This window comes from Mus caroli, chromosome 15 (assembly GCF_900094665.2).
Source record: "Mus caroli chromosome 15, CAROLI_EIJ_v1.1, whole genome shotgun sequence".
Lineage (NCBI taxonomy): Eukaryota > Metazoa > Chordata > Mammalia > Rodentia > Muridae > Mus > Mus caroli.
Window position 1 is genome coordinate 30,571,983 of NC_034584.1, and position 27,209 is coordinate 30,599,191.

The 27,209-nt window shown below is 37.4% G+C and overlaps 1 protein-coding gene across 4 annotated transcripts in view; it reads left to right on the top strand.

Annotated features, from left to right (window-relative positions):
• Vps13b (vacuolar protein sorting 13 homolog B) overlaps positions 1-27,209 on the top strand; it is a 543,216-nt gene that overhangs the window by 262,043 nt on the left and 253,964 nt on the right. For 2 of the 4 annotated variants that reach the window (XM_021183993.2, XM_029469591.1), the window contains exons 28-31: positions 556-622; positions 4,161-4,569; positions 10,421-10,532; positions 25,101-25,304. In XM_021183993.2, the coding sequence (XP_021039652.1) occupies positions 556-622; positions 4,161-4,569; positions 10,421-10,532; positions 25,101-25,304 (792 nt within the window). Of the gene's footprint in view, positions 1-555; positions 623-1,202; positions 1,507-4,160; positions 4,570-10,420; positions 10,533-22,469; positions 22,609-25,100; positions 25,305-27,209 lie in introns of those variants that run through there. The other 2 variants (XM_029469592.1, XM_029469593.1) reach the window with 2 other exon arrangements.

Genomic DNA, 27,209 nt, shown 5'->3' on the forward strand with positions numbered 1-27,209 from the left:
TTTCAAGACAGGGTTTTTCTGTGTAGCCCTGGCTATCCTGGAACTCACTCTGTAGACCAGGCTGGCCTCGAACTCAGAAATCCACCTGCCTCTGTCTCCCAAGTGCTGGGATTAAAGGCATGCACCACCATGCCCGGCTATGTACTATAGTTTGTCCATAGTTTTACTGTTAATTTATAGACATTCTAAATTTTAAATAATTTATCAGTATAATGATGTGCTTACTAATATATTTTATATGCTGATCTCTTTGATCACTGGAGATACAGAGTTAAATAAAATAGATAAAGATTTTTACCTTTCTGTGCCTTCTCATCTATAGAAGAGACAAAAATCGATAAAAAGAAAAACAGCTAAGTCTGTTATCAGGAGAACTATTCCCATGCAGAGCTCAGAGCATGCTGTGCTGCTGTAAGTGGGTCTGCTGGCTGCACTGTTACATCTGTGCTCAGTACAGCATGCGTTACTTTAGATCTTCTGGTATTTTGATGTATGGTCAGTTTTTTAATTGAGAGAAATTGAAGAGAACACATAAGGTGAACTTGTGTTTTCCAGGCCTGGGGAAGGTTGGCAGTCAGGACATTTTGAAGGAGTGTTTCTGCAGTGCAAAGAAAAACCTGTGGTAAGACTCATTTAGTAATTTTTATTTTTCAGAATATATTTTAAATTATTTTTATTTGTTTTACTTTGCAACAGGAATAATTATATTAAGAAATAGAACTCAGTCCATTCTTTTAGACTTTTTCCTCTAAAATTATTTTTTAAATTAGAATTGCTTAGTCTTTTAATCTGCTCATGTTTTGTAACCAATGTCTTTGTAGCAGTTAAACTTATCAAAATGCAAAGGTAGGATTGTATCACATTTATTACTATATTTTATCATTTATGAATTGTGATTCTGACATTCTGAAAGATTTTTCCTTTCATATGTAAGTTCCAGTACTAAAAACTTAAAGTAATATTTGTATATGGAGATCAATTACGTTATTTATTTATTTTTAGTTACCTCCATCTGTTATGATTTTACAGAAGAGAGTACAGAGGCCATATTGAGATGTGGCTCAGAGCTGAACATATGAAACTTTAGCAGAATAAAAATCTTTCCAGCTCAAGCTGTTGCTCTCTGTCTCTCTCTTCTCTCTGTCTCATTGTGACTTTTGTTGCTTTTTTTGTCTTCTCATTTCTTCGATTCTGTCCATCAGTCACCTCAAGCCTTGGAGAAGAGTGTTGGGGCACTGTGGAGGTGTCTTCCTTTCCTGTACTGACTAGCTGGACACTTGCACCTTGTTGGTTCGACCCCTTAGCAAGCAGGACTCTTGAAGTAACTGTCCTGCCTTCCTTTCTTCTGTAAGAAATCACTTTAAAGCTGAACCCCAGAATTCCCCTAGCGAGTACCTAAAATAGGACCTCAGCTGCCATGCAGTGAACTTGATTTTCATTGCTGTCAATGAAATACTCTTTGAAATAGAGTGAACTATAATCTGTTTTTGTATCATAAATTCCTTCTGTCATATGCTGATTGTCATCTGTATGTATATAGCTAGTCTGAGCTTATGAGTAAGAGTTAATATTGTCATCAATATAAGAAAATCATAATAAGTTATTAAGTAAAATGGCTTTCTACTTGTATTGAACTATCAAGCGTTGACCAATACAGTGTGTCATTCCTGGGTTACTTCTTGCCCAGACTCCTTTGTGTTTTCCCTGGTTTCGTTTGGTTTTGTTCTCTTAGCAGTTGTCATCTCGCAGCTAATAGAAGTACTTTTTTATTGCTGTCTTTAATCAAAACAAGTTTGTAGTGTTCTTGTTTCCTGGGTACAAAATTAAATTAGGGTACATCCTAGTAACTTTCAGACATATCAAAGATATATTTTTTTGAGTGATTCAACATGTAAATACATTATTAGACTCATTCCTTTAAGTGAAATTCTTAAAGTTAATAAAGTTCATGAAATTTTAAAATGTAGCTGCTGCTTAGTGTACTAAGTCACCACAAAATTAATATTTTCTCAGTGTTTACAAAATTCTTCCTTGTTCTCATATAAACCTGAAAAGATGTAAATATTATCCTTATGAAATATTTCCTATGATTTCATCCTTACAAATAAAGCTTACTAGTTTATTTGTATAATATCTAATACTGTTTTCATTCAATTTTAACTTTTTCTAATAGTTTCTTTCCTACTACAAACAGGAGTCTGAGGTGTGCAGTCTGAGAGTAGAAGCTCCTTGGATTTCTAGTCATTCACCTGAATGCTCATTTGCATTCTTAGGAGGGGGTGACTGTCAGTGAGCCCTAAGAAACAGTCTTAATCACATTAAATGTCTTCAGACAACTCAACAGATCTTATTTTGAAGCTTTTAAATTTTTTGACATTTTCTCTCTACAGTTAAAAAAAGTTGCTTGGCAGTGGTGGCTCATGCCTTTAATCCCAGCACTTGGGAGGCAGAGGCAGGCGGATTTCTGAGTTCCAGGACAGCCTGGTCTACAGAGTGAGTTCCACAACAGCCAGGGCTACATAGAGAAACCTGTCTTGGAAAAACAAAACAAAACAAAACAGAACAGAACAAAAAAATAATCAAAAAGAAAAAGAATTAATTGCCCTAGAGTAGGGCTGGAACTCTGTAAGGGACTGTAAGCATGAGGAGTTCCAGGGCTCAAGCCCTAGGATTAGCCCCCACAAGAGTCACTTCTATGAAAAGTTCTTAATTACTTGTGCTCTCTAATTATTCATTTTAAATTTTAAATAAAATGCTGATTTTAACCATTGGGAAATATGAAAACAAATGTTTTATGTGTATTTATTCTCCTTACTTAAGTACAGCAGTTTAAGAAAATGCAAGGGGGATGGGATAGAGGGTTTGTGGAGGGAAAACTGGGAAGGGGGATAACAATTGAAATGGAAAGGAAGGAAGGAAGGAAGGAAGGAAGGAAGGAAGGAAGGAAGGAAGAAGAAAGAAAGAAAGAAAGAAAAAGAGATAAGGAAGAAGAAAGAGAAATGAAAGAAAGAAAGAAAGATAAGGAAAGAGAGAGAGAGAGAGAAGAGAGAGAGAAAATGTATATTACTGTATAATTTTCCTTGTATAGCTAACCTTTTAAGAGTGCTTGTATTTGACATGTTTCAAAGTTTTTTAAAAAACATTTTAAAAAAATTTATGCATGTATTGAAATGCTTTTTATGCTCTTTCCAGGGTTTCAATAGAAGCTTTTTATGGACTGGTTTATTTAGATACCTGGGAATGGAACATTGCTGTTCCCTCTCTACTGGGGTGACAGCAGGCCCTTTCCACCTGTTGTTGTTGCCTACTGGCCAACACTTAGGAATCAAAGTACAGCACTTTATCTAGCTTTACTGTGGTTTTGTTTGTTTCAAGCATAGAAAGAAAAGAAGGGAAGCAGACAATAGCTACAAAGAGGAAGCTTGGAAGGACTAAATGGTGTGAAGGCAGATCACTAGGGGACATGATATCTCAGCACTAAATGATTACTTTCCATGTGTTTCCCAATGGTCAAGGTAATCAACTTGAAAAATTCATACAGAGTTATAAAATCCAGTTTAAAAATCTAGCAGACAATTGAACTCAGAAGTAGAGTACTTACTAGCACGTGCACACCTGCACGTGCACACAACACGCACGCACGAGCGCACACACACACAACATGCACACGCGTGCACACACACACAAAGTCAGAGCAAACAAGCCACAGAAAAAAGTAAAAAACTCAGCAGTTTTACATAGGTTTCTCAGAATTACATAGGTTTCGCCTCTGATCTGTTGTTGGTTATAGGTGTAAACCTGAAGGAAGGAGTGAGAAAGGGGTCCTGGGTAGATGGAATCACAGACCCAGAGACAACAAGGCTTCTTGGTTCCTTTGTCCTGTTTATCCAATGTGCTCTTTTTCTTGTTAGGTATTGGGAAGAGGTGTTGGAAATGAGATAGATAATTTCTAGTATAGTGTTATGTTAAGTGATATGTAAAATAGAATTTTATGTACCACTAATTGATTAGGGGAAAAACACTCTCATGTTTATTGAGTGTAGGATGACCAATACAAGAAGGTCAATATTCTAGTCCTTTTTTTTTCTCTCTTTCACAAATACTGTCTATTTTTTTTAAATAAAATGAAATGTGTATTCTGCTTTCGTTTTCTGAAACAGACAACTACAAAACTTCTAGATGGTGCTCATCAGCAGCATGGATTTCTTTCTCTGACATACACAAAAGCTGTAACAAAAAATGTCCGCCACAAGTTAACCTCAAGAAATGAGCGAAGAAGCTTTTATAAGTTATCTGAAGGTTTAATGGATGGCTCGCCTCATTTTCTTCATGAAATTCTTCTTTCTGCACAAGCGTTTGATATTGTTGTGTGCTTTCCTTTACTTAATGCAATTGCAAGCGTATTTCACACTAAACTCCCAAAGACCCAAAGAGAGAAAAGAAAATCTTCAGGTCAGCCCATGAGAACCCATACACTAACTTCACGCAATTTACCTTTGATTTATATCAATACAAGTGTCATCAGAATTTTTGTTCCCCAAACAGAAGAAACACAGTCAACTGTTGCAGGTATAGTTTTCTGCTTTCTTTTTTCTTTTTTTTTTTTTTCCATTTGTGAAGCTTGGAGATGGGTGGGTAGGAGGGTTGGATTAAATAATTTCTCTTATTATTATATGAATGAAAACTTACTACATTATGGCTTTTTTACAGGAGTTATTCACTATTTAGTAGAATTAGAAAACAGATTATTTTTATTCTGTAGCATTTTGCTTTCTGTCTGGAATTCTAATGCTGTACTCAATTACTATCCAAGATATGTAAAATTTTATTAAAAAATCCAAATAATTATTCATAATAATGAAATTTATGAAAATCCTGATATAAATGCCCATGATGAAGAATAGGAAGAAAACTTGTCCACAGACCAACATTTCTTCTCTGGGCTTCCTAGTACCTTCTGGAAGTCCCGTCTTATGTTGTATTAAACTCATTGGAGTCTTAAACTTTGTTGTCTTAAAAGAATTGAAAGATGTAGCAATTTTGAGAGACGTTAATAGCTCCATTGATAATGGTGTGAGTTTTGAGATTATACAGATTGAGTTTTTAAAAAAATAGCTCTGCCACTTTTGGAATTGAGCACACTAAGCTAAGTTCACCTGAGTAAAATGGAGCTGCTAGACCTTTGTTGGACTGCAGGCTGAAGCAATAGCATAATGGCTCCAGAAACGCTCTTCATAGTGTAAGATGCTTGCAAGCAGTGACTCTAGGAGACAACATAAAGCAGCAGACTCATATTTAATTCTTCTTTAATAGAATTATTCCCGTGAGGAGGTTGCACCCTTTTTATTAAATCAGAACTCTGTATGCCTCATATCTTACTATCACAAATACATCTGTGGCCATATTTACCATCATGCCATTCTGAGCTGCAGAAAATGAGGAGTTATGATCTTTCCTGTGCTACCATTGTCTATTCCTGTGGTTACACGTACCTTAATCTGACAATTAGGAAATAGTAGAAATTTATCTCTTACAGTCTGGGTGCTTTGAAGAGCCAAATAAAGGCACTAGCAGGTTCTCTACATGATGAGGGTTCTTTTCTGCTTGCAAATTGGTATGTCATTGCTGGAACCTCACAAAACAAAACAAAACAGAACAAAGTAGCAGAAGGGACAAACGCATTGACCTTTTATAGCAGATGAAATGCTTATGAATGAATTATTACTTCATAGAAGCGCCACTTCTTTCTTCATTAATTAATTAATTATATACCAAATGTTGGTTCCCCCTTGCAGAGTTCCTTCCCCCACCCCTTCACCTGCACCTCTGAGAGGGCAGCTCCCACCCTGGTCCATCAAGTCTCTGCAGCACCAGGCACATCTCCCTCTGAGACCAGACAAGACAGCCCTCTGCTCCATATGTGTTGGGGGCCTTGGACCAGCCTATGTATGCTCTTTGGTTGATGGTTCAGTCTCTGGAAACTCCCAGGGGTCCTGTTAATAGATACTGTTGATCTTTCTGTGGGGTTGCCATCTCCTTGAGGGCCTTCAATCCTTCCCCTAACTCTTCCACAGGGGCTCCCAAACTCTTTCCAATGTTTGTCTGTGGGTATCTGCATCTGTCTCAGTCAGCTGCTGGGTAGAGACTCTCAGAGGACTGCTATGCTAGGCTCCTGACTGCAAGCACAACACAGCATTATTAATAGTGTGAGGGACTGGTTCCTGCCCTGGATGGGTCTCATAATGAGAGGCCCCACTTCTAAACACCATCATCTTGGTTTTAGCCCCAACATAAGCACTTTGGAGGAATAATCGATTTCAATCCATAGCAACTACCGTGCTAATCATTGTATTCTTACGAGTACAAGAGAAAAGAAAAAGGTAAGTATTTAAGATACATGTCCTAGTCCATGTTACATAGAAATAGGAGCAGTCTTTCTTTTCTGTTTTCTTATTTATTATGTAGAGGTAGAAGAAAGACTAAGTGTCCAGTAGTTAACAAACACCAGAGTAAAGCGTCTGTTATATTCTGTGTTCTCAGAATCTATTCTCTGTTGTTTCCTCTACCTGCACAGATAATCTTAATTAACTGAAGATAGTCTGTTTGAATATTACCAGTTACTAAGGTTTATTAAAACAGTAATCTTTTTCATTTCAATAATTAAAAAGCATTTATAGAGGTTTATAGACTTGCCAAGGTACCTAGAACTAACTTCAATGTATTAGTAATTCTCAATATATACTTGTTCCTGCCTTTATGACTATTTTACTTAGAAATTACTTGCTGTGAGATTGAAAGTTAATATTTTCAGATATGCTCTGTTATAGCAGAACTATGCAGTTGTTTTCCTCTGCTTACATATTTTATACAGCACAGTTATCATAAAATATAGTTGACCCTTGTGAGCAGGTGATGTGTGACCACCTGATAAGCACATTGGGAAGAACTCACATCCCTTGCAGATAGAATGACCTTTATGCTATTGTCTAGTTACTCTTCAGTTAGATGACTATTTAATGAATAATAAATAAATAATTTACAATAAATTTACAGTGGCTTAAAGAACTTAAATTTTTACAGAGGATAATTTCCTAAGGGCCAAATTTGCAAGTTAGGTTATCATTTTCTCATGACTGTGGTAGAGATGACTGTTAAGAAATACCACATAAATTATCTAGCCATCCTTCTTTATGAACTTTTCAACTGAATAGGTAATTTATGAATGGAAGGGAGAATGTCACATAGGCATGTGGATGTCAGAGGACAATTTAGGGGAGTCCTTTATCCTCCTGAAGGATCAAAATCAGAGTCTTAGAATCAGCAACAAGCACCCTTATCTACTGAGCCAGTGCTCTTATTTAATTTAAATAACTCATGGTAATTAGTTCTTTTGTATCACAAAGATTCTTTGAGAATGTGTCTTATGTTTTCTATTCCATACATATTTTAGTTTCAGTTGAATGTAAATTGGTAAAGCCAAATTTCATTGAAACCTAAGCAGAAAATGATATTGGAGATGAAAGGTTGAGATGAGGGAAAAAATAAACATAGGTAGCATACTGAGAGGAGGTAGGACCTGCAAATACATGAGCTAGGAGGCTGTTGGTACCACAGTTTGGACGCCACTGAAGGCCTTGCTTTACAAAGGACTCTGTTTCCTTTAATTAATTACCTTTAGCATTAATTGGCTGTAAAGTTTCTTTTCTCATATTTAACACTACTTTTTTTGGCTTCTCCTCCTCTTCCTCTTCCTCCTCTCCCTCCTCCTCTCCCTCCTCTCTTCCTCTTCTTCCTCCTCCTCCTAGTGCAGAGCATGGAACCTCACTCCTCATGAACACAGTATCTCTGGGATGAACTTCTAGCCTAAAAGTTATATTTTTAGAAATATTTTTAGAAATATAACTTTTCATTCCATTTCACACAATATTTATAATAGTTAATATTAATTACAAATACAACTTTTAATAGCTCCATGAGTTTATTTCATTAACAAATTACTAAGTTTAAAACTACCAAGACTACAAAACAGTATCAGCAAGTTAATTTTTCTAAGTGAACTAGTATAAGCTGGTACTTTAAAAACATAAATCCATCGACGCTTGTGGGCTGTGCCTGTAATCACAGAACTCCTTAGTGGGGGCAGTAGGATTGCCATAAGTCCAAGGCCATGCTGATCTGCATAGTAAGTTTTCAGTCTGAAAAGGCTGCAGTTATACTCTAGTAGATGTGTGCATGTATGCATGTGTATGTATGTGCCTGTGTTAGTAATTATACTGATATTACTGACTCAGATAAACCTTTGCCTTGTATTTCCTGTTTGCTCACTTGCCTTACCAGTCTATCTAATTGATGTACTAAATGGTTCTCACAGTATTTGTGAGCAAAACGTGTATTTTCACTTTGAGTTGCACCTTGGTTCAGTCTAAGTGTTGTTTGCCTCTTTCACAGTTATCAAGGTTCTAAATCTATAGTTGTTTCACTTTCCTCTTTAGCTTTTATTTCATCATAGAGTGCTGTGTTTTAGATATATCGTGCTTCTCCTGGGATGAGTGGTTCCTGATGAGGCTCACTTAAAACAGCTAAGGCAAAGAAGGAAGGTATTGATTTTCATGTTTAAAATATTTTAAACACAAACATTCCCTCATGTAGCCCAGCAATTAAAAGCAGGTTAAATAAGCCAGAAAGATAGGCTTGAAAGCTACCTTCCCAGCTATAAAGTAACTGAAGAAATCACTCAAGACATTTCCTTATGTAAGTTCACAGTTTCATTATTCTTGCTTGTATATGAATAAAATTTTGGTAAATTCAATACTTTCTGTAATAAAATTTTAATCTAATTTATGAATGCTTGTCAGCAAGTAGTTTTATATTTGTATTTTACCTTGACTTCATAGTGTAGCCTACTGAGAGCATGGTTGGCTCTAGCAGAGTTCTGTTCTTGGGTCTGGCTTTGTATGTCATTTTTCTTCCATATGCACCTCATTTACTGCTGCGTGTCTATTGCAGTTGAGACGTCATATGGCAGGTAGTGTCTGCAGCCTAGAAAGACAGTTAGCAAGTCCACTAATTGTACTTGTGCGGTATAGTCTATTCTCCAGGCTTACTATTTATTGATTTAATTGATGCCTTCTGCTTAATCAGATGCTTTCCCCACATGGATCTATTAAGCTTGGCATATAATGCAAGATCTGTGAAATGTAAACACTGGTCATACTATGAGGACCTATAATCAAGCCAGACTGCCTGTATTTGAAAGTGGCCCAGCTGCATGAGATGGAGTTTTCTGTTTGATCTTTTTTGCAATGGGCTTTTTAAATTATTGTGTTTACTAAGATGTCCACATGCTAATATTTATTATGATAGTTCATCTCCATTTCTGCCATTTGCTACCCACCCTCCTCCCACCTCTCTCCTGTCATATTCATCCTCCAACCCTTGCCATCAAGCTTTATTCTTGCTTTTTCATTTTCTCAATTCTAACTTTCTTTTTTTGGACTAATCAAAGTCAGACCATACCAAGTGTGCTGCTGAAACAGCTGGAAATAATCTCCTAGCTTTTGCATTCTTTGGGCAGCACAGTTGGGGAAGCATGAATTGTGCCTTCGTAGGATGTTCATAGGATGGCTTAACACCCAGTTCTCCTCTGTTCTGTTTGTGGCAGATCCTAAGGGCTCCTTGAGAAGCAGCAGGAGTATCTTTTCTTTCAAAACTTTGTGTTCATATTCTCACCACCACCTTTCTCAGTGCCCTTGGGAGTGCCTCACGGGCAGGAGGCCGTACACCAGCCCTGAGCTTTAACTGACCTTACAGGTTTTAAAATACAGTATGGAGAGTTGTATATTATGTTTCAATGTTTAATAATAGGTAAACAGTTCTTATAGTTGATTTATTGTTAAAAGTCATTGAATTATGAAGGAGCTAGAGAAAGTACCCAAGGAGCTGAAGGGATCTGGAACCCTATAGGAGGAACAACAATATAAACTACTGCATATGTAGCAGAGGATGGCCTAGTCGGTCATCATTGGGAGGAGAGGCCCTTGGTCTTGAGAAGATCATATGCCCCAGTACAGGGGAATGCCAGGGCCAGGAAGCAGGAGTGGGTGGGATTAATTTTGTGGAATTAGATCATTATATGGTTTTAGTGTTAAGTACATATACTTAATAAAAATAATATATTGTTATATTAAAGTGAGTTTATTATTTTTTCAGTGTGATTTTTAATTGTGGTAAACAGAAAACATGAATAGACTTACAAAAGCATCAAATTTTTTTATTATGTTTTATTTTAAATGTAACTATTTATTGTTCTTTTTCTCATTTATTGGTCTTTTTGTAAGATATTGGCATCCTATTTCCACGAATATCTCATTGTGCATCACAGATCCACATGTAGTATTCATGTCTCTTCCCTTTGTTACAGTGAATCAGGCAGCAAAGGAAGACACTATGGTTTTGAAGGTTGGCTCTGTTACCATGGCTCCTCAGGCTGATAATCCACTTGGCAGATCTGTCCTCAGGAAAGATATTTACCAGTAAGTTGATTTTATTATGTTCCGTCTTGCAACAATTTTGTTCTGCAGAGAAGTACAATGATCAATAAAACTTGCATGGTGTGGCCTCTAGAAATACTTTTTACTGGGGATCTTTTGATATTTCAAAGTAGGCTTTTCTGATTTTCCTCAGTTGTGGGTTTGTAAATTCATTCAGACAAATCAAGTATTCCTGTGAAGTGCTGATGCGCAGCAGAATGTAAGTACCAAGTCATCATGAACCGAAGAAACAGTGTGGACAATTTTAGCAGCCTTCATATTTGACCAATTCTCTAATCACGTAAGAAATGAGGTCCTTTCTAGAACTACCACATCCTACTGGAGTCTTGTTGTATCAAAGTGAAACATTTTCTTAATTTAGGCATAAGCCATTATTTGAAGTGTAGGCTTGTGGATGTCATATGGATCAAAGCTGTAAAGAAAAGCAAACTTCTAAGAAGAAATTTCACAGTAAACACTTTCTGTGAAAGTTCCTGGCTCTGGATTTTGTCACAAAGTGTTTGCAAACCACACCAAGCATATGTGGATGACTCTACTGCTGAACGTATGTAATGACCGTGGTAAAAATAATACATAACTTGTAGTGAAGTCGCAACTGCTGCCAGACGTACAAGTACAATTGCAAATAATGCCAAGTGAGAAAAGTCACAAAAATGCAGTTGAACAAGTACTGCTCTGCCTGCTGGTCTAGATTTAAGATGTCCCAGTCTTAGTCTTTAAAAGCTTAAATGCTTACAGTTCTCTAGTAGATGTCATAGCTTTGACAATGTTCAAACTCACCACCTAGAAGACACAGAGGTTTTACTTTCCCCTTCATTTCAAGACCTGGTCTCAGTGCATAGTCCAAGTTGACCTCAAAGTCCTGATCCTGCTGCAGCAGTGCTGCTGTCTCCCAGCACTAAGGTCATAGGAGTGACCACCATACCCATGATCTAGTTTCAGTTGAGTGGATATAAAGTTTATCAAGTTGTATAAAGTTATATTATTTATATATATTATTTCTAAAGCTTTCCAATTTGCTCTGGCTTACATATTGGTCCAGTCCTTTTATTACTATTTATATAGTTTATAGTATTTCTCTCATCTTTTATTTCATTAAGTTTATATAAAAACCTAAGATATCAAAGCGTGGTGAGGTTTTGTGAATTATCTAACCCATCTTTGGGATTTTAAAAATTAAAAGTGGGAACTATTAAAAATAATTTTTGCTTATCCAACAGTGAGTGAACTTAGAGCTTTGAGGGCTGTTGGAATATAGTGCAATGGTAGCGTGTTTTGCAGTAAGACTGAAGCCCAGGCTTCTATCTCTAACTGTGTATTAGGGAGGAGGGAGAGGATTAGAAAGGACTTTACATTTTCCAACACTTAGAAGTCTTTCCACACATTTATTTACTGTACTTAGGAATACATCATCTTTGTTTAAGGCCTTTTTTTTTTTAACTTTTGATGGGGAAAGAAGTGTATTATAAAGTCTGTACCATTAGTGACATAAACCTTGAGACGTCCTCCCCTCCCCTCCCCTTTGCCCTTCCCTTTCCAGTCTCAAAACCTGCAGGGATTTCAGCCTCCTTGCTTGTAGTCAGGGAGGTGGTCCCTCACGTTTGCTTTCCATCTATCAGGGCTTGTTAGTAGTTTCTTAGTGGAGGCTCAGAGTCTTCTCTTTAATGTCAGTATCCTTCACAATACTTTTCTTTTCTTCTGCCTACTTCTGCTCTCCTGGCTCAGGATAAATTGCATTCAAAGCATGTATAGTAACTTTGAAGTCCGACATAGACAAGACTTGCACTATGTGCCAGGGTGTCAAACACCATAGAATTCTAGAGTCCACAGGCATGCTAGGCAGAACAGTTTTCCTGTAACATTCACATTCTAAGTCATTTTCATGTAATTAAACTAACAAGGTTAACCCAAGAGCTCATCAAAAGCATTTCATAATATCACAGAGATGCTGTGTCACCAACATCAGAGAACAAACCGCAAAAGTAGAAGCCACATAGGAATGAAGTAGGAGTGGCTCATTTAGAATAAAAAAAAAGACACAAAGCAGAAGACCCTGGGTTCTAGTGCTGTGTTTATTTTTTATGAATATGTTAATCATAAATATCAGTGGCCAAGGCTGTAAAGGTTCATTTTGTATTATGTGATTCCTGAATATATGAAAGTATCAGCACACAAAGATCCACAACAAAAGTGGATTACTACTTTCACGGTGTAGAATGAGGGGAAAAATGGGAGTTGTATTAACAATGAAAGTATTCATTCATTCTGGGATAATGAAAATGTTCTTGATGTAGGTAGCAAAATCAGTCTTTAAAACGTGTGAGACCTCACAGTTCCTGGTGTTTGCATTTGGAACAAATACAATCAGAAGCCTGTCACATCCCCTGGGGAGAGCTGTTGCATAGAGAAGATTATTTACAGTCTTGCCATTGGCAACCTTCAGACCTTCCTTCTCGGGAGACTGAATCAAGTACCTATCACAATGTTGCCTTGGTCTTTCAGAGGACATAGCCCTATTCACCTCACTAGCTTGTACATACACTCATACTATTTTCGAGATATAGAACGTTTTAAGAGCTATTGTGTCAGAAATTGAGCATGAATATACATTAATACATATATGTAAATATACATGCATACATAGCTACATATACATACATATATTTATAATATCACAAGATTATACATTTCTGGTTGGAATGTGAACTGGGTATGCAAAAGTCCTGTTTATTAAGATTAAACATAGTTACCATTTGGTCCACCAATTCTGCTCCTATGTACATATCTGTCCATACAAACGTTTATAGTCAAATTATTTATTACAGTTTTAATCTGTTTTAATTTTTTTTTTTATTTTTTATTTATTTATTTATTTACTTTTGTTTTTCGAGCCAGGGTTTCTCTGTGTAGTCGTGGCTGTCCTGGAACTCACTCTGTAGCCCAGGCTGTCCTGGAACTCAGAAATCCACCTGCCTCTGCCTCCCAAGTGCTGGGATTAAAGGCGTGCGCCACCACGCCCGGCTCAGTTTTAATCTTTTTTAAGAGTGAAAAAAACCTAAATACTCATCACAATGATGAACTAAAAACTAAAATGTGGCATTCCATCAGATTGAACATTGTTCTTCCACTGGAAGAATAACATGGCTTGAATTTATACTCAGTTTGTAGCAGGAAAATAGTTATCCTCAAAAGGTTAACTGAAGGACATTGATCAAATCACATGGCTATAGTGATAAATTGGCATCTGGGAGAACCCCAAACCCACATGCATCACCCTGAGGCACCTTTGGTAATGGGAAGAGTGAGCCATAAGAAATTGATTTGCGAGCGGGGCGTGGTGGCGCACGTCTTTAATCCCAGCACTTGGGAGGCAGAGGCAGGTGGATTTCTGAGTTCCAGGACAGCCTGGTCTACAGAGTGAGTTCCAGGACAGCCAGGACTACACAGAGAAACCCTGTCTCCAAAAAAAAAAAAAAAAAAAAAAAAAAAAAAGGAAGGAAGAAAGAAAGAAAGAAAGAAAGAAAGACAGACAGACAGACAGACAGACAGACAGAAAGAAAGAAAGAAAGAAAGAAAGAAAGAAATTGTTTTGCACATTTATAAAAAGACAAAGTCACTCTAAGGTGTACCAATCAACATAGTAGCCACAAGCAAATGTGGCTAGTCTGCTGTTGAAATATGGCAAGTCAAGCTGGGATTTTTTTTTACATGAAATATTATTGGATTTTATTGAGGAAAAACTTCTAATACAGATTTCAACATGAGCATTGAAAATAGAACATGTAAGAGAAGGTCAGTAGTACTTGCCCTAGAGTGGGCATGGGTTTTGCAAGAAGGGAGCTCTCTAGATGTTTTGTTAAGCATAAAATATACATCAGACTTTCAAAATTCAGTAAAATACTTCAGTTAATGTGTTGCTTAGGGAGTAATGCAGGCATGTTGACAAATCTATTATTACAACTATATTCCACTTTGAAACACCCTTTTCAATATGGCTACTTATAAACTATTTGACATAGTGGCTTATCTTTGTGTTTGGCTTCATTCCCACTGAACAGTGCTGTCCTATGAGTGCACAGGGAAAGCCCTTTCTTGCAGAAAAGTAACCAAAGGTGATCAAACACAACTAAAGCTGCAAATCAGCTCCACTGGGGGTCAATTCCGATTGGATTAAGGAGATCCACACTGACAAGATATAACTGACAAGAAAAGGTGTGCTTCTCAGATGTGTTGGAATGGGGGTAGTGTTGACTCTAGTGTCTCTTTATGTATGTTTTATATATAACAACAATGATAAAATGTCAAAGAAGCAGGGAAATGTGACCTGTTAGCAGGAGACAAATTACTCAAAATTAAGTCAGCAAGAGAAAGACTACCAAATGACACCAGTGCTTTCTTGAATTGATCTCAGTTTTTTATATTTTGAGACATGGTTTCTCACTGAACTTGCAACTCACTAATTGAGCTAAACTAGCTGGATAGCAGTCTCCAGGCACCTGCCTGTCTCCACATTCTGAGATTAGAGACGGTGCTGTGACACCTGGCTTTTTACCTGCCTGCTGAGGATTTGAGATCTTGTCTGTAGGCACATCTCTCTACCCCAAGGTTATTTTTTTTAATTCAATAATAACAAACTACGTGCACTAAAAAATGGAGTCTTTCTTCCGTCCATTATTTATTCCAAACCAAGCACTTCTTTATGCTGCATTCACTGTTCATATTTAGGTCACTTCTGTTTTAGCCCATTTTTTCCTGTATGTGTCAGTCTCTTGCTTTAATTAAATTTTGAGTCCTGTACATGGTGTTTTCCAAGATGTATTTGTGTTTACTTATTAATGTATTGTGGTCATCTCCTCATATCATGTTCGGAAAACAAATTCCATTTTAAAACTAATATTTTATACACATAAATCCAAAGATTATTTTAATACTGATTTTTGTTTTGAACCAGTTAGATACTGAACATTTTTACACACTCCCTTAATGTTCTTTAAATATTTTTAATTAGACTTCTCAGACTTGAAAACACTATTTACATGATAAAATGTAAAAGCAAACCTAAGTTGTCTCCTTCAGTAGGAGATCCAGTAGATCTGTCCTTAGGAATGGGTATATCACTTGGTAGTTGGAATTACTGTAGTGTTCTGTGTTGCCATTTGAACCAGGAAGGCTATATGAGTCATAAGTTAACTGTCCCAGCAATGTTTAGTATGTTATATTCTGAGGCTGTAATGTAGCTCACATTATGACATTATTCCTTTCTGTAGTTTGCTAAAACTTACCTGTTTCAATAGAGAGCTCTAGTTCCAGATACAATATTTAGAGTCAATTATATAAATCCTTTCCAAATATGCTCTCTTTCCTTCTCTCAGCCTCTAGATTCATTCTAATTCTCTGAATATACAGTTGTTCTCAGAACGATGATTGTCTTGGTTCTTGTCGGGGTATGTTTCATTATCTAGTGCTGTTATATCCCTAGTACTACAAAGCATACTGTACAGTTGGTTTCAGGTGGCTGCCTTGTTACAAGTCAGATTGACTCGAATAGTTGGTATTTAGAGTGACTTGCCCGAAAGCTATGTTTGAAAATACTGTGAGTGGAGTTTTACTCCTTGTCATGATCAGCTGATCTAGTTGAGGGCTTGAGATTTGGTTCTAACTAAAGTAACTACTCTTTTGTGGCTTCCTATAGCAGGATATACATTTCCATGAATTTGTGTCTGTTTGCTGCCAAAAGCTTCCTCAATAACCATCTCAAAATGACTCTTAAGTTCTACTGTCATAAATTGTAGAACATTTTTAAAATATGTTTTGCCTTTTTATTAAATGCTTTGCTCTTTTAATTTACATTGCAAAGAAGCTACAGAATATTAGCATATGCTTCAGATCCTATCATGAGTTTCTTAATTGGGGAAAAAAAAAATCTATCTTTCAGTTCTTTGAAAACACCCTTGGGTTATATGAAGTGCACTGGATCTGGGATATATCAAGTCCTGATCTGAATCTTCCATTAAGGCACTAACGTTTTCATGCCAATTTAACGTATAGATATAACATTTATGGGCTTAAACATAACAGAGAGGAAGCATAATAAAGCACCTTTAAAAATACACCTGAAGGATCAGCAAGATGGCTCAGCATGTAAATAGCTGTCATCTGGCCTGACGATCTGAGTTCAATTCCTGGGACCCACACAGTAAAGGAGATCACCAGCTGGCCAAAGTCATCTTCTGATCTCCACTCTCATCCACTCACACACCTGTCACAGCACACAAAAGAAGACTGCAATTGAAAACAGGTCATAGACCTTAAAATAATTTTTAACCTTTAAACCTCCATAATATTTGGCACATAATGCTTGTGTACCATGGCTGCTTATATGCAAGACAGAAAAATGGTAAAACAGTGTTATGCTTTCATAAATGCCTGATATAAAATAATTGAATGTTATAATTAAATAGTATCCTGCATGTTTGTTTCCTATATGTGTTCATTGATGAAAGGATGGGTATATCATACATTCCCTGTATTTAAAATATCTTTTTAGTGAACTTGTAAATGTGAGATGCTGTAAGGGCCACTTACTTACTGTTTTAGCCTGTATTGACTAGTGTCCACTTACAGCCAGAGCCTAACATCTTTACCACAGAGAAGCTAATTAGGTGGAAAATTAAGAAGCAAGGACCATACACATATTCACTACATATGCATAGTAAATTACCTGTATATATCACGTATGAACATCTGATGAGCAGCAGTGAGGTGGCATGCAGCCTTAGAAAGTATCATTGTACTTCCCCTGCCCCAGCAATGAACAGTTGTCCTCTGCAGGGTCAGTGTGAAGGACAACTTCCTTCCCATGCATGCTTCTCTTTCTTTATTACAGTGTGCACTGACATTAGTGTCATAGGTTAAATATATAGTTTTTTATGCACTTAGAAAGGCTTATCCTTTGTTTAGAAGATGTTTATCCTCTTCATTGAAACCATTCCTTAATCTGATGTTTTTGTTCTGTAATTTCTAACCCTGGACTTTGATAAGGGTACGATACTAGAAAAGTAGTTCATGCTGGCTAAAGTACTAAGGAGCACAGCCCTGATTATCACGGTAGGTAAAAATGGCCATAGAATGTTTTCTTCTTATTTGTCCTTGTTTCATTCTTGAAGTGATAGTTCCCACAGGAGAAATAGTAATTGCTTAAACACAGCCACATTAACACTCCCCAGACCCTTGCAGCCTTCACTTCTGCCCATAGTAGCCTATATATCAAAGATTAACACTGTTCTGCCCTTTATGACCATTGGTAACTTTCAAGAAAACTAAATGATAATTTCAGTTTTTAATTTGTGAATTGTCTTTCCTTAACCTGTGTTTGCCACCTACAAATTTTCTTGTCAAGGATTCTGAACCAAAGCAATACAATAATCGAAAAATATAATCAATAATTTTGAGCAAAGTCAAAGCATAATTTTAACATAAATTCCTCATATTATATTATCAGGTAATAGATATTTATCCTTAGTGCTATTTTCACCCAAATCCCCTAGCATACCAGTAAACCTTAATAACTGTGGTTATAACTTTTGCAGTGCAACCGTTTCTATCCATATTATTTAAGGCTTTAGTCATTTAGTGAAACTGTCATATACTTATGCCTTTGGCATTTAGAGATCACAGAGCACAGAGCTCTTCTACAGGAAATAATGCTTTGAATTCTGGGACTGGTTTTCCTTCCATTGAATTGCCTGTCATCCAGGTATGGGTTTGATAAACTGACACAATGGTGAAAGAAGTTCCTCTCCTATGTCATCTATCAAATACACTGTGGACAGCACATCTTTGCGTTGAGTACAGCTGCAGTCACTCAAGGAATCCATGAAGCTTATGCTCAGTGAAACATAGCCTCAGTATTTTCAGGTGATTTTAATGAACACCTGATAATACTGAGGTATAGTACCACAGAACTTGGAATTTCCCCAAATCTAGGAAAAATAAACAAATGCACAGGGTTATAGGATGGTAGCACCCCTTGTTCATCTTAGTGGCAGAAGAGACATTAATGAAAAAGATAATTCTTTAATCTGCTGTCATTCTGGTAAGCATTGTCAAGTTACATTATAAACATACTTAAATTTTAAAATAAGAAAAATGGAATAGAATTGATTTTATATATATACTTTCCTAGTTTGTATAGTCTGTGAATTTTTGCTTTTATCTGGATTCATATTTTATCTAATTTCAATTATTTTATTTGAAAATACATCCTCAGAAGTGTATTTTTAAAAAACAAACAAACAAAAAAACCTAACAGTACACCAGAATCGTTTGTATACTGTCCAGGTTCAAGAATTGTCATGTGCAAAAGATATTTTCTGAAATTTATTCTTGCACTAAAAGTATCTAATTCAGGCTCAGGTAAAAAGCTGATTCTATTAATCCAAAGTAACATTGTTAAATCTTTTCAATTTTGGATGAATTTACCTGCTATATATGATATGGAAACACAACTTTGGTGATTCCTTCTATTTTTTTTTTTTTTTAAGTCTTTGCAGAGTAAATGGCATCATACAATTGCAGTACCTTCTCAGTGTGGCTGCAGGGCTGTGGACACGGGAGGCGTAGCACAGTGGTCCTCGGCAGAGCAGGAGGTACTCTCCCTCCTGCTAAGAACTGCAGCATCCAGGAGCTTTTCTGAACTAGGGACTTCTTTTAAATGTGTCTAGTCACCTCAAAAGCTGTGTAGACCATTTCCTGCCAGTAGGATTAGAGGAAGGAAGCACAAGGCCATAGTGTTTGATGTGTGATGTACTGTAATTCTTTTCATGTGTTTGCTGGCTTTTATATGATGATCAGTGTTCTGCTACCAATTGTGACCCTGGTGTGGTCCAGGTTATTAAAGTTCAGACATCTTTAATGTATAGGTTCATAACATATCTAACCTAGCCGCATTGTTGTAATTAAGGATAGATTTATGTTACTTAACCAACTCTCATCTTCATTAAAATATTTATGTTTTATAATTGAGTAATTTTCTTAGTGACTGTGATCTTAGTGGCTAAAAGAGATGATTCTGTGCTGAGACTGCCAGTTCTTTCTCTACTTTCTCACATGCTCTTCAGGCCTCTTTGGTTACCTTCTAAACCAAATGGACATTTTTCCTCATAGTTTTTTGAGTGTATATAAAGTTCAAAATGGAATATTGCTTCACAGTGTATATTAATTGCTGCTTTTATTACTATTAAAAAATACCCAAGAGGAGGCAGGTTAGGGCAAGAAACAGTGTTTGGGCTTATGATTTGAGGCCGTGTAAGCCCATCTTTGCTGATAAGCCTTAGCAGTAGGAGCAGCCCAAAGCGCTAATGGAGGAATCATGAAACTGCATGCCCAAATCTTGGCAGGCCAGGAAGCAAAGCCTGGGTGTCAGGAAGAGCTCCTGGTGTGGTGGCAGGAGTCTGGGGCTATTAGTTCACACCTCTGCAAACCTGACATCAGAGTGCAGGAAATAGAACCTGGCTATAAACCCACACCAGTGACCCACTTCCTCCAGCTAGACCACACCACCCTAAAGTTCTACAGCCTCTCAAAACTGTACCAGCACTGGCAAGTCAAGCTTATCCACACTGTATCCGTGCCTGTGATAAAACATTGTGATAACTGTATACTTCTTTATTTTGAGATAACACATTAAAGAACATTAAGTGAGAAACTGCCTTGGATTTAGGGTGGCTTATTTGGGGGCATGAATAAGAAAGATCATAAATTATATATAGTTTCACTGACTAAAACACTATTAATGTTTAATTGTAGCTACTGACTTAATGTTGTAATATTCATGTGGGTAGATTCTCTGCAGCCAGCATTAAGGATGATGTGTATCCCACTTATTAACATAAAATGTGACGTAGGTGTTTAGTTATTCAATAATAGGGTCTTAATTGTGTATGAATTATACTCTTATCTTTTAACAAGTCTGTGTGAGTGGAAAATGGCCTGAGAGCTTTAAGAGTGATACTGTTAATTTATAACTGTTCTAAATCAACAAAGGAGTACACATGGCTCTTGCTGTGTATATAGCAGAGGATGGCCTTGTCATGCATTAATGGGAGGAGAGGTCCTTGGTCCTTCTGAAGACTTGATAGAAGCCCCAGTGTAGGGGAATTGAGGGCGGGCAGGGATGATGTGATAGGGTGTTTCCAGGAAGGAGGGAAACCAGGAAAGGGGATAACATTTGAAATGTAAATAAGGAAAATATCCAATTTTTAAAAAAAGATAGGAAAGGAATTGTCTTTATTAAAATATTGTATTGCAATTTGGACTGCCTGGAATACTTGCAGTCCAGTTAATTAGGTTGTAATTTGTCTTTACAAATGCCTCCATTATATTTTTTTCTCAATATAGAATCTAGTTAGCCAGTTAACTTGCAACAATAAATTATTTTCAAGACTCCATATTTACAGACTCTGTCATAATCTTAAACGCTTACATCAGAGAAAGGGAAGGGGGAGTGATGTTGCTGATACCTAGCTGAGTCCTCCTGGATCAGACTCTGTCCATTTGGGAGTCTAACATTTTCTCCAGGCTTCTCAGCTGTTTTTCTGCAGCTGAAGACAATCTTGCTTTGAACGACTCATCCAAGAATCCAGTCTGACAGTCAGCCATTTTATCTCCTGCCATATTTACTTTCCAAATTACTGTCTTTTGTAGAGACTTTGTGATAAATGTGTAGACATTTAATTTATTCAAGATATGAAAGTTAAACTTGGTTTTACATTCCTATTTTCTGGATTGTTTAGCATTTTATAGATCTCAGTTGAGCTATAAGTGAATAAATTTTGCTACTTTACATTGAATTCCCACGATATGCCTATTCAGCAATGAGCACTAAATGGTTCAACATGAGCTGCTCCTTGTGTAAACATACAAAAGGCCCGTCCCAGACTAAATCAATTTAAAAAGGAAAACATTAAAGCCATGTTTCCTGTTATACACTTAAAGTCATCTTTGGTTCCTTATGATTACATTATTGACCAACTATTGTAGACTTGAGTTTATCCTCCCACACCACCTGCTGAGTAGTTTAAATGGTGTGGGAGGAGAGTTTGGAAGTCCAAAGCCATTACAATTATATAACTCCTACGTGGTAGTTGATAAAGCAGCTTTTTGTGTGAAGAATAAGGAAGTTATGAGAACTGTGCTTCTTCGCCTTTCCTGCTTCGATTGCTTGGTTTCAAAGGCCGCAATAGGGATGGAGCAAAGTTCATAGATCATTTTCGAAGCATATGAAGTTGAGACAGGAAGATTTGATTTCTTTCTCGATAGCAAACGTGTAGGGAAAGGAAGCAATACTATAAGGCTTTTTACTGTAACATATTTACATTATAGCTTTAGAACAGATTAGAACTCATATGAGGAAAATTAATGTTATGTTTAGGGAGGAGATGAGAGGATATCCTTTATCTAAAGCTATGCTGAACGAAATAAGAAATACTTTCTCCTACATATGCAGCCACGGCCAAGAAGGGGAGTGTGTGGGTAGGGGAGCAGGGTGGGGGGAGGGTATAGGGGGCTTTTGGGATAGCATTTGAAATGTAAATGAAGAAAATAGCTAATAAAAATTGAAAAAAAGATATTGAATCATCTCTACTCTTAGTGTTTTATAACAAATTTTAATAAAAATTGGCTGTTGAATTTAAAAAAGAAAGAAAGACAGACAGACAGACAGACTTTCTCAGGAGTGAAATAGCCAGGATAGAGTTTTGTTTTGTTTTGTTTTGTTTTGGTACAGAAGTTGGAGGCTCCTGACTCTGCAAACTGGCTTAGCTTGCACGGTTGTCTGTTACTCTGCTCAGCATCATAGTTATGTTGCCCTTCTTATGGCAAATATCTTACTTTTTTATCCTTTTTTCCCCCTTTTGCTAGACGTTCATCTGTTGTTTGGCCTTGTTGCTCATCTCCTATCATTTTGCTCATTCCTGCTCTTGTGCCCTACTCTCCAGAGCTTCTCCTGCTTTATTATGTGCACTCTTGGGTTCTGGCCATGGCTTCCTCCCAAACACTAGTAAGTTAAACAGTATGCTTTCCTGAAGTGCCATCTCCACTCTATATAGTGCCTGTAGTGCATAAGATTGGAATTGTTTCTTTATTAAATTTTTGATTAAGGAATAACTAACGTAGAAATGTCTTTTAAATTTCTAAAAATAAGGATTTTGCAGGTTCTCTTCAGTAAAGCATTGAGGGTAATTTTATTGTGCTCACAGACTACAGTCTGTATTGATCAAAATGTGTTGAGGTAAGCTTAATGCCAAGAGAGTAACTTTTGAAGTAGAGATAAATCTATGTACTATTATGACTAAGTACTTCTAACAAGGGTTTTTTGAACAAGGTTTGTCTAGTATCTGTTTTTCTATTAGCTGACTTAGCCTGTTGTTAAAATTTTAACTGTGTCTCATGGGCAAGGCTGTAACTGCAGTGTCTTAAACTTGATGGCTTTATGTTTTAAGTGGAATATATAAATTCTTTATACTTAGTCTGATTAGTTTGTTACCAGGAAAATCAGGTTCACTTTCTGGGATCTTTTCTGGGTTGGTTCACTTTTAACAAAAGAACTTAAAGATGAACCCAGAAGGGAGCTATTAGAGTATGAAAGAAAAACAAGATAGGCAAGCTGTCAGTCCCAGCAGCAACTGTGTGGAGGGAGATGACAAAGATGAAAAGGAAAATTAGAGCTTTTGAGTTGGGGGCAGAGAAAGCCACCATGTTTAGCAGTGGGGCTCACAAGATGGCGGATGGCAAAAGTGAGGGCTTGAGGTTAGTAGTGAGAACCTCGAAGTAACCTGGCAGGCATGCTTCAGCTTCTGAGGAGTATACAAAAGGAAGGGAAATTATACTTTTCTCAACTCAGAACAGTGGGCAGCCTTAGAACTGCTGTCAAGAGGGAGCTGCCTTAGCAGCCATGGTAAGGGTGGGCCTTCTAGGGTGGAAGTGCATTATCTCATTAGGATCACCTTTCCTCCCAGCACTTCTGCATTATGTTCAGGAAAGTCAGGTTTCCCAAGGTATGGGATCCTGGCCAGGTGATTGACAGGCCCTGTAGAAGTAAGTCTTATGGAATGATACAATGGCATATAATCTTTTAATCTTTAGATCTATCAGACTAGTATGTCTTTCTTCCTTTGGATAGAGGTATCTGCTTCTTTTGATTTATCAGGAGGCCTATACAGAAGCAGTTATATGCTTTCTTTTCTTGTGTTATTGGGAAAACCAAGTATGGGATCCAAAGCATCCTCCAGGGCCTGCAAGGCTGCCAGTCCCTCATCCTAGCTCCCTAGCATGATTTTATATTCTCTCATTCTTTGTATTGTCTCCCTAAAAGTCCACTGAGGGTTTAAAAGGAGCTCTTCCCTCAGCTGACTATGTATCTGAAACCTGTTGTAACTGTGAGTTGCCTTCATTTCTTCTCTTTTCATGTACAGTCACTTCTGTCATGTTATCTGATTGGGTTTTAAATTTAAGTGATTCTACCTTTACTTGTAGTTCTGCAGGATTCTAATATTTTCATTCTCAGCCACACACTGAGGATATTTCCATCTTAAGCAGCCATGTTTCTTTCTTTTTTCTTTTTTTCTTTATTGGTCATTCTATTTATATATTTTTTCTTTTTATTTTATTAGATATTTTCTTTATTTACATTTCAAATGTTATCCCCTTTCCTAGTTTCCCCTCCAAAAACCCCTATCTCTTCCCCCCCACACCCCTGTTCCCCAACCTATCCACTCCCACTTCCTGGCTCTGGAATTCCCCTACACTGGGGCATGGAGCCTTCACAAAACCAAGGGCTTCTCCTCCCATTGATAACTGACTAGGCCATTCTCTGCTACATATGCAGCTGGAGCCATGAGTCCCACCATGTGTACTCTATGGTTGGTGATTTAGTCCCAACCATACTCTGGGGATACTGGTTGGTTCATATTGTTGTTCCTCCTATGGGGCTACAAACCCCTTCAGCTTCTTGGGTCCTTTCTCTAGCTGCTTCATTGGGGACCCTGTGCTCCGTCCAGTGGATGGCTATGAGCATCTACTTCTGTAATTGTCAGGTACTGGCAGAGCCTCTCAGGAGACAGCGATATCAGGCTCCTGTCAGCAAGCTCTTATTAGCATCCACAATAGTGTCTGGTTTTGGTGATTGTATATGGGATGGATCACCAGGTGGAGCAGGCATGTTTCTTACCAGTTGGCCCTGTGTTGGTGAATTCTAAGGCCCTGGTTGTTCTTCCCACTGCTGTTGAACCATGAGTACTACGTGACTGATAACATTTGTATCTTTGTGGCTCATTTTACTGGTACCCTCAGCTGGGAGAAAGTCTTTAAATTGAAGTTGATTCCAGTTCAGGAAAATTTGTTTTAGCTTTTGCCTCCATCAAATTAACCTAGTTTATTAGCTAATTCAAGCATTCATTCATCTTGATTGTCAAAGTAGAGCGAACATGACTATGGTTGTATAATATAGCAAATAACTATAGAATATGTTTACCCTTTTCACTGCCTTCCCAGGAAAGCCTTAAACTTAGGAATTCTTCGAGATCCTGGATCAGAAATTGAAGACAGACAGTACCAAATAGACCTGCAGTCCATCAATATCGGTACTGCCCAGTGGGATCAACTCAAACCAGAGAAAGGCAGTGGCTCAGGAGGAGTGCCAACAGAGAGTGAAAGGAACTCTCAAAACCCAGCCCTGGAGTGGAACATGGCCAGCAGGTAGGAAAGGCCTGGGAAATGGCTTACACTTTTTATCTTGTTATTAGGGCAGTTGGTACTCTTAACAAGCCTAACCCAGATATTTTCGTATTGGTACTGCTTTTCATTACACACATGAATCCATCTTGTAACTATAGCTGTTTTGTTTTGTTCTTATAAATAACTCAATGGTTATTCCTGGACTTCCAAGATAATATAAAGTAGGCACACATACAGAGGGTAAATCCTATTATTTTACATTTTCTAGGGAGATCTTTGCCACTTTCAGCGTGCTCTTGCAAAGCTAGGCATTTCCTCTTCTATTTGAGATGGGCTGGTGCTTTCGTAGCCTTAGGCCCAGGTCTAGGTCAGCAGTTCACTGTCTGTCACCAACCTCTGCTGACACTTTGGGTTTTGGTTCCTTTGTAATCTTGAACTCTGTACATTACCTGCCACAATACTGATGGGCTTGGTAACCACTCTTCCTTCAGCATTTCTTTTTCCCTCCTGTGATTCATCTTTAACAATAATTGATTTATAAAATTTTAAATTGTTTTTTTTTTAAGTTTATCATTACTTCAAGTGTTTGTCAGTCAGTGATAGTACAGAAGAAAAGCTCTCATGGTACAGATGGCTGTTATTTTAATGAGATTTCATTTTTCCTGCTGTGATAATTGGGCTTTTCTATTTAGTGTCACTGATTTAACTCATCACATAAGTGAGGAAAAATTAAATGATAGGGACAAGTATACTTTCTTTCCCACAGTGCTTTAGTGTTTGTAGCCACTTGGTTTGCTGCCATTGCTTCCATTTGAGGTCATTGTAAAGCAGCTCTTTTTAGCACTCCTCTCCAGAGCGCATCACGTTTCATGTTTCTCACATTGGTCATTTTATGGAATTTGAGCGATTAGACTGTAATTATGGTGTCTCTTAGGATCTAAATCTCTCCTCTGTAGTCACAGATTTTAATGTTTCTTCCTGTTGCTCTCTACTTACCAGATCTCTTAATTCTTTAAAATTGATTTTCTTGAAATCCAATACTTATAAGTCACAGAACCAGATGATCCAATTTGCTTTTTTGGCACATACTATATAAAGCACTGCCCACTGGAAGTTTAACAAAAGATATTCGTGCTCTCTAGGCTATCCTGAATAGGTTTTTTTTTTTTTTTAAGATATAGAAAGACTTGTACTTTATCTATATTTTCACATGAGGTATAAGTTATGCCAATTTTCTGCTTTCAAATTTATCATTTTATCATAAGGGACTAATAAAGTTGTATTTATAGAGAATGTTAAATTAATTTTAAAGGAAATTTAGAGGTGTGGCTTCTACTCTAACATAAACATACTAATGTATTATTTCATAAAGTGGAAACTAAAACTGCAGAGTCGCATGGAATATGTATGCCAGGAGAAGTTGTCTTTCTCGGTGGTGGAGTTAGGTTCACCTTCTGCCATGTAGGGAGCGCCTCCTTCGATTACTAGCAAATGTGGGTATCAAGCAGAGATTACTGAGCAAAGCTGAAAATGTATAAAATACAATGAAGAGAGGCCAGAAGCTGCGATGGGGGTGACGTGTTGCAGGCCAGGTTCTGGAGGTAGTGTTTGCCTTGAATGTACAGGCCAGCCACTGAGCTCTGGTTCCTCACTCCTGTCGTGAGGCTGAGAAAGAGCTTTCCAGTTTACAAACTTGTTTGAGAAACATCCGCTTTCACATATAACAGCTATTTAATAGACAAAGAAGGCTTTACTATCCAAATTATTATTCATAAACTGAAATGGATCTTTGAGCTTAAAGTAAAGAGAGTTTAACAGCTGAGCACCATGTCTCATGTCTATAATCCCAGGACTTGGGAGGCAGAGGCAGAGAGGCAGAGGCAGAGGCAGAGAGGCAGAGGCAGAGGCAGAGGCAGAGGCAGAGAG